We start from the raw sequence: 8,599 nt of genomic DNA on the forward strand, positions 1-8,599 counted from the left end.
ATAATTCATTTTTTTTATCTGAACTCATTCATATGGTACAAAATATTTAGTTTATGCATTTACATAAATAAATAATTATATACGAACTGCAAATCAACTGACTTTTCAGCAATCAGCAAAGCATTTAACTAATAAAAATAAAATATAGTAATTAAGTTAACTGTTGATAATATATGGGTAATAAGCTCTAAGTTACATTAAATATGTAACTATTCTGAATTTACTTGTATATATTTATATATATATTCATATATATATAAATTTAAATTTTCAAAATTAATTTATAAAAATAAAATTATTTTAATTAAATATTTACATATAGAAATATATAGAATATAGAATATAAATACAGAAACGACTTTTATTTGCAACAATCTTAAAATAGGAATTTAAGTATTTAGTGTCGTGCTAATCATTTTTTTAACAGATTATTTGTCATATACGTATATTTAACATTTGTAGTGCATAACATAATAAATTGAAATGGTGCAATATCAGAAACACAATGCTATAAATGCTTTCCAACTGAATTTATAAATACCCCAGTTTCAATTTAAAACTAATTTACTGCTTTTACCAACATTTAAATAGTATTCGTCCTTAGTACTAAAATAATATATTCCGTCAACCCTTTCTATATCCAAAGGATCACCAAGCCGAACATCAACCAATTTATTGCAACCTATCTTTTCTTTTATTTCTTCGAAATTATCACACTGATATATAGGTGCATACGATTTCCCTCTTATTGAATCAGAATAAACTACGTTCGCAGTGTTATGCGAACAACCACCAAGTAAATCGATTCCGCAAAATGGGAGTCCACGTCCCCAATTTGGATAAAATGTCATATCTCCAATTGGTCTTAAGAAACCCTCGCGACCACCAGTAACTTGTAGAGTTAAAACAAATTTAGCGTCAGTCCTTGATAAGTGAGTCGAATTTAGGGGATAAAAATATAATGGTAATGCTGGATCGGATCCGACAATAGCACCAATTTTACCGCGTAATACGTTTTTACCACAATATCCAGCAATATGTGCACCCAAGCTATGACCTATCACAACTAATTGGTCGAAATCTAAACCAAAGTTTTCATTTAGTAAGTCTACGAAATCAGCCACTATTTTTCCAACTTCGGGAACTCGTTTCACAGCTTGTGTATAAACGGAATGTGCATAAAAACTCCAATCAACGCTTATTACGTTATAGTCACCTGTTGCTAAATAAGCATTTCTGACTGGAGGATTTGGTGTCCTTTCATAACTGGATCTCCAACCATGTATAATAATCCTGGAAGAAGAAAAAAATTACATCATTCCATATAATTAATTTTTAATACATACATTACTTACTTGGTTCTATGTTCGGGATTGTAGTTGGATATATTTATTGAATTTAAATCATATATAGATAAGATCTGTGGATCTTTGGGATTCTCACGAGTGAAAAGGTAAAACTTTACTATATCAGTACCATTTCTTCCAGCAGATCCTTTGGTTGCTACTACTGAATGCGTTTAAATGACTTAAAATATTAAATTAAAATTATTTTTATCACATTTAGTACTTACATAACAATAAAAATATGCTGGAAAATATATGAACAATTAAGTGTTTACACATTGCGAATAAATTGTTAATGTGACATAAAAATTTGTTCTTTTGCCATTTATATACTGGAACCTCTAAGTAAAATTTCCAACACTTGTTTTATATAGTTTTATGCCCCCATGAATGAGTAAATAATTTATTCATTCAAAATAATTAAGTAATAATTTTTACAAAATTTACATAAATAATAACAATACATGCTGTACCATATACTCGTATGTACTTTAAATAGCATCTAACATATAATAAGCTACGTGCTCTATAAATATTTTTTTGTATCTAAATATATTAGTTGAGTTGTGAAAGTACTATCCGAATAAGTTCCAATATCTGATGCTATCTATTATTAACCAATGAAACTTTCAAAATACTTGCATTTTTAGAATTTTACTCTACTGTTTGATGATGTTACAATGATTTCTTAATTATTTAAGAGTAATACTTTTAATGTTAACATAAATACATAAAATTAAAAGAAGTAATATCAATAGTACTTTGAGCAATTTATGCATTAATAACCATCCAGAAACTTCAGAAGAATTGGATAACTGTATACAGAACCTGACGCATCTATTAAAACAGGCCTTAGATAGCTGCTCTACCCTCAAAGATAGAAAACCATGTAGTTATTTTAACTTACCGCAGCATATTAAAAACATGATTAGAAATCGAAATAGAGTCCGGAAATTTGCTCAAATAACGGGTGACCCAGAGAGCAGAAGAGAGGCCAATCGTCTTTCAAATGAAATCAGGAAAAGGATCTATGCATTTAAAAATATAAAATGGGGTGATTTTCTGATGGGTCTTGAAACAGGGGATAAAACCTTCTGGGCCATGAATAAGTACTTCAGGTTGAAGCGTAAGCCAGTAATACCACCTAATACCACTAATACCACCTCAAGCTAGGTAAATTTCCTAAGTTCTGGAAGCTGGCCACAGTCATTGTCTTCCCAAAACCTGATAAGAATCCAGAATTCCCGCAGAACTGGCGCCCCATAAGCCTGCTATCAACCATAGGAAAGCTTGCCGAAAGGGTAATTCTTAGCAGATTAAATGATGTAGTGGCTTTACGCAATATACTCCCTGACGAACAATTTGGCTTTAGGAATGACCTGTCCACGGAGCTTGAAACTGGCTAGAACGACCCAAATGATCCCAACAGCCCTTAGTAGAAGAGAGTCAACTGGAATGATCATTTTTGATATTTCTAAAGCTTTTGACAAGGTCTGGCATGATGGTCTGATAGTTAAAATGTCTCATCTAGGTGTTCCAGGCAGACTAACTAAGATCATTGGCAGCTTCCTACGTGGGAGGTCCTTTCGCACGAAAATCAACAGCGCTCTCTCGTCAGTCCGATCTATAGAAGCAGGGGTTCCTCAGGGATCGCCACTTTCCCCCACTCTCTACAACATTTATACATCTGATATTCCAATGTTAGGTCCCTCGACTCTGGCGTTATATGCTGACGATACGTGTATGTTATACTCAGATAAATGTGCTCTCAACATAACGAACACACTTCAAGAGCATATAAACCTCATTCTGGAGTATTTTCAGAAATGGAAAATAAAAATCAAAAATGAAAAAACTAAGGCTCTGTTTATAACGCGTAAGTGGAGACAGAATCCGTCGAGAGTAAGAGTGGGTGATATGGTGATAAACTGGGAGGATAGCGTTAAATATCTCGGCATCATGTTGGACAAACGATTCACATGGCTTAAACATGTTCAACTGAAAAGAATTAGCTGTGCCAAAATTCTTCATTACCTCCAACCACTATTTAGAAAAGAAAACCTCAATGCTAAGAACAGGAAACTGATATATAACCAAATAATTTGTCCTTCACTTCTATATGGTTGTGTAGCGTTTAGCAAAGCTTCAAACACTACTATTCACCAATTAGAAATTGCACAAAGCCAGGCTCTGAGAAGACTTTTCAAAGTTCCTTGGTATATTAGGACGAATGACATCCTTAGGGACCTCAAGATTGATCCCATCAAAAAATACATAAAGGATAGAGCCTTGAAATTATTTGCGAAATCTGACAGACTTACTAACACCGCATTATCAAATCTCAGAATGGTTACAGGCTCCTCGGGGAGGTATGCAGATCTGAGGTCAATTATTACTTAGTCTGATGATGTGATAAATAATAATCCAGTCAAGGCGCAAAGGGGGGTTTTGTAGAAATCTCGCAGTTAATATGGAGTAAAAGTGCTCAGGTGCACTGACTCAACTTCCCTCAACATAATAATTGAGCAATTTAACCTTTCTGAAATCATAAAAATATATTTTATTTTAACTTTTCATTAATTTAGTTATTTTTTAAAACTTATTGTCTTAATCAAATTAGTAAGTGATAGCAGAGATTCGAACCTTTATGTTTAGCCAAACTCATAACAAAGGCGGTAATCATATGTAAAATATTTTTTTTACTATTACCCATCACTATTGAATAATATTCCGATTTCGTTCTGTTTCAACAACAATTACTAATAGTATCAGGTTTATAAAGCCGATCAAGCAATTTTATTAGGAATAAAAGCCAGCGACCATTTCATTGACCATTGACATTTATTCAATAACTACTAGTCAACATAGTGTTAAACACAATCAACATCAGGTAAAAAAATACATAGCACCAAAAATTTTATTAAAATAATCGTTCTGAGTCCATGAAATATAATAATATCGACATCGTATCGTAGTGTCGGTCTTCACACTTAGTAGTAACAGAAAATGAATTTAAGTAGTCACCCATTTTGACAATTAAACTGCAATAAGCACTATAATAATTTTTAATTATTACTGTTAAAATGAAGATAACCAAAGATTTTTAACCAAAGGTTAAGAAAAATATACGATAATATAAATATACTCATTTTACCGACGGTCGAAAGACGTGCTCAAAGTGTAGTGCTCAACTTAACTCAAATGTATACATAACAGTGGCAATAAATCGACAAAAAATTTATTAAAAATTCATAAATTTGAAACTGCAAGTATGTAGCGTCTATGATTAAATCGTATACACCGCTTAAGTGTGACAATTATTTTCATACTTCATTGTTTACAATGGGTTTCGTTTCCAGTACTTTTTGACTTGCTTAGAGAAGAAGATTGAGACTAAGTCTAAGTAAAAATAAACCTTATCAACAAAACAAAAAACTTGAAAAAATTATATAGTGTTTTTTTTTAAATTTATTTTAAGCTTTTAAAATTTTTATTGGGTAAAATATAATTTAAAGTAATATTTATAAGTTTAATTACCTTAAAATGGATAAAAATAAAAAAATAAAATCAAAAAAGTAAAAAAATTGAAAACTTAATTACAATTAATTAATTACAATTATGTATTGAATATAATGATGATAATTAAATAAAAATTGATAGGACGTTACTATCCTTAATATCGAAATAAAAGATTCCCGGTAATCTTTTCACAATCAAGGGGTCCCCAACTTGTATATCAACTTCTTTATTGCAACCAGTTTCTTGTAGAATTTCATCAAATGAGCTACACTGATATATGGGTGCAAATGAATAACCTCTCACTCCAGCTGCATAAATCAAATTTGCTCGTAGGTGTGGACAAAAGCCAAAAATGTCAATAGCACAGCTTTCGAGAGTCCGACCCCAATTTGGATAAAAGGAAGTATGCCCTACAGGTTCAATGACACCTTGTCGTCCAATTGTAGCATGGATAGTAACAACATAATTGGCATCGGTTTTTGTCAAAGTTTGAGATGGATCATCAACATCGATAAATGGCCGAGCCGGATCAATTCCAACGATAGCTTCGATTTTACCAAGCTTAACTTGTTTGCCTGTAAAACCAGCAACATGTGCTCCCAAACTATGTCCAATTACAACCAATTCATTAAAATTCAATTCAAATTTGATGTGTAAAAAATCAATTAATTTTGCTACTGAAACGGCTACATCAGGTAATACTTTCGATGCGACTGATATATACGGCATATAGGCATACTTGCTCCAATCAACAGCAATAATATTATAGCTTCCCGTTGCAAAATAAGCCTCTCTTATCGGACGATTTGGAGTTGTCAAGTGAGACGAAAGAAAACCATGAATAATGAACCTAAGGATTGAAAAATGTATCAATATTTTTAGAAAAAGTATATATACACACGTTTAATTTATATACAAATTTAAAAATGGCACTCACTTGGTCTGATGCGAAGAATTGTAATTCGAGGATCTAATTGAATTTTCATCATTTGCATTGATTATTTGTGGATCATCCGGATTTTGTTTAGTGTACAGATAAAATTTGACACTCTCAACAACGTCCAATGGGTCTATAGCAGCATTAATTCCAACTAAAAAATTTATAATTTATATTTTATATATATAGTATTTATATAATTTTTAATACCAAAATATGTTGAAAAACATAATAGGATTAAATACGTGTGCATATTGAATAAAATTCACTGTCAACTAAACGTTTAGAAAATTGTTTCGCTTAAATATTATTCAAAGTAACCACTTTATTCAAATTAGTTTTGTTATAGATTATTTTTAATTAGTTTTAGAGATAATTTTAAAAATATACCTCAAACTAATTACTTTAACACAGATAAAAATTAACATAATAATTAAATTTTATAAATAAAAATAATATAATAATTTGTAATTTGGATTTGTATTATGATCCAATTCTAGTTCTAATTTGACAGGCATGAGTTCTAGGCCTGGTACTTGCAGTCCAAACAAATTATATATGGACTATAAACTAATTAAAACATAAGTATAAGACCACTGATGATGAGTACTTGGCAACACTCGAAACAGCGTTGTATAGTCAGCCAAATTTCAATGAATTAACTAAATTTTTGTTGTTGTCTTTTCATTTCTATTTTATTCTATTTAAAAGTTAGAACTTTTAATTAGTTTCTTTTCGCCATAGGACACGTCACTCTCGACAAGAAAATATTAACATTAAAAAATTTAATTATGTTTTATTTTGAATAATAATATTAATTCACAAATAAAATACAAATTGTGTTTCACTTTTAAGAAAAATATAATATTAGTCTTCTTAAGTAGATAGACATACATTGGTCTAGCATCTGAACTAAGGAATTGGATTAGAAGTCGTGCTTAACAAATGATCAGCTACTCATAGTAAAGCAAAACATGGCTTAAATTATAAAATATATTTATTAAATAAATATATTAAAAAATATAAAAATCTGTTTATGCATTTTACGGTATTTTTTTTATTATATACACATGTAAAAACTTATTTAATACAATTAAATTTTTATATTAATTAAAAAATTATTAAACAATAGTTTAATAATATTTTATTTTATTTTTAATAGTTTTATTACTATTGTTTATAGTAGTAAACAACTAACAACATTTCCTGAATGCATAGAAAACAAAACTGAAGAAAACTGAGAAAAGGGAAAAGGTGTATGGAAGCCCATAGAAAAGGAAGGGATATGCAGTCTATTACGAAACTTTTACCCGGGGCCTACGCAGAGCATTTAAATACTCACTCATTTAGCGCACTTTATAAAATGGTATTTTAATAAATAATCATTAAATACAGAAGTTGAATAAGTAAAATATATTTCTCTACGGTTAGCATCGATGTATAAAAATAAAATAAATTCCTCTTATAACACCCCTACCAGCCGTGAGTTATCCGACCTAACAACGACGCAATTAAATTTCTTACAACTGTACGAATTAATGAATATAGGTTGTAATGAGTGTCAACATCCGCATCCGCAAATGAGTATCATCTTCACATATTATAATAAGTCATCTTCATTGACATTTATATCTTACTTTTAGTCTACATCTTCACCTGCAAACACATCATATTATATTATAATATATGTGGATCTCTTTTGTTTCCTTATAGAATGAAACCATCCGTTCAAGACATCATGTTGTATATAATGTGACACAGCAGACACACTAAGTCTGCAAATCATAATTGCTTGTTGCTTCTTCTTCTGTTGTACTCATCCATCAGTACCTTTTGCTTTTAAAATGAAGAAACTGAAAAGCAAAAGTGTTTTTAAACCATTAATAACATTACATGGTGAGAATTAATTAAGTTATTATTATTATAAATGATTAAGTCTTATTATATTTACTCATGTCTGAGTACTTCAACTTTCTAATCATCGATGTTTTTATTGTTAAATTATCGAACACATTATGAATTCATACGCCACCAGAATAAGAAGCCATCAGATGAAGAAAATAACTACTGAAATATGAAGTTATTTCTTTCGTCCGATAAAATAATCTTTATTATTAAACTCCATTTTTTTATCATCTTCTTATTTCTAATGCCATATCCACATACTCTACCACAGCTTTTAAAATTTCAAAATAAATGATCGACTTCTACTTCCTCATGTAATATTAAAACTTTAAAAAATTAAAGAGTAAATAAGTAAAGTAAATCTATACGAATAATCTTCAATGAATCATATTTATATGAGATACATCTCTCCATAAAACAAATTTTTTAAGAAGACTTTATCCAAAAAAAAATATATTCCTATCGAGCATATCGAGCTTTTACGAGTATATCTCAATCATTTAATATACATATATGATAAATTTAATATATGGAATTAACTTTATATAATTCTACGAGAATGAAACTTTGTCTAAAAGGAAGACAGTTTAAAGGAAGCAAACAATTACCGCTCATATGGCTTACAAATTGTATAGTTGACCTAATTATATATAAATGTACCTTAAATATGCTATTATTATTCTCTTTAACTAACAAATATTTAGATAAATTCAATATACCCTTATCAATCAAGTATATTATTATTCACAATAAAACGCAAACTATTTTATTATACTTTCGATAGAAAAAAATTTTATTGATATAAAAATGTGGTAAAGTATATTTATGGATATTTATATAATTGGCTAAATACCAATGTTTCTTTAAACCTAAATATCATATTAAACGAAAA

General features: G+C 29.7%; 1 protein-coding gene across 1 annotated transcript; it reads right to left on the reverse strand.

The window, feature by feature from the left end:
- Positions 1 to 548: 548 nt before the first annotated feature.
- On the reverse strand, positions 549 to 5,602 carry LOC119667668 (lipase member H-like). The gene is made up of 4 exons (XM_038076976.1): positions 5,568 to 5,602; positions 5,015 to 5,469; positions 1,356 to 1,509; positions 549 to 1,293 (listed from the first exon to the last, which is right to left on the reverse strand). The coding sequence occupies exons 1-4, from the start codon at positions 5,600 to 5,602 to the stop codon at positions 549 to 551; spliced, it is 1,389 nt and encodes a 462-aa protein (XP_037932904.1).
- Positions 5,603 to 8,599: the final 2,997 nt, after the last annotated feature.

This window comes from Teleopsis dalmanni, chromosome 1 (assembly GCF_002237135.1).
Source record: "Teleopsis dalmanni isolate 2A chromosome 1, ASM223713v2, whole genome shotgun sequence".
Classification (NCBI taxonomy): Eukaryota; Metazoa; Arthropoda; class Insecta; order Diptera; family Diopsidae; genus Teleopsis; species Teleopsis dalmanni.

What these genes read in the sequence shown, in the direction of transcription:
- LOC119667668 (XM_038076976.1), bottom strand. Translation starts at nt 5,602, where the DNA reads ATGCCTATATGCCGTATATATCAGTCGCATCGAAA. An exon ending in ATATATCAGTCGCATCGAAA is followed by an intron (nt 5,470 to 5,567) that starts GTATTACCTGAT and finishes AATTGGACATAG; the next exon opens with TTTGGGAGCACATGTTGCTG. An exon ending in TTATTTCGATATTAAGGATA is followed by an intron (nt 1,510 to 5,014) that starts GTAACGTCCTAT and finishes AAACGCATTCAG; the next exon opens with TAGTAGCAACCAAAGGATCT.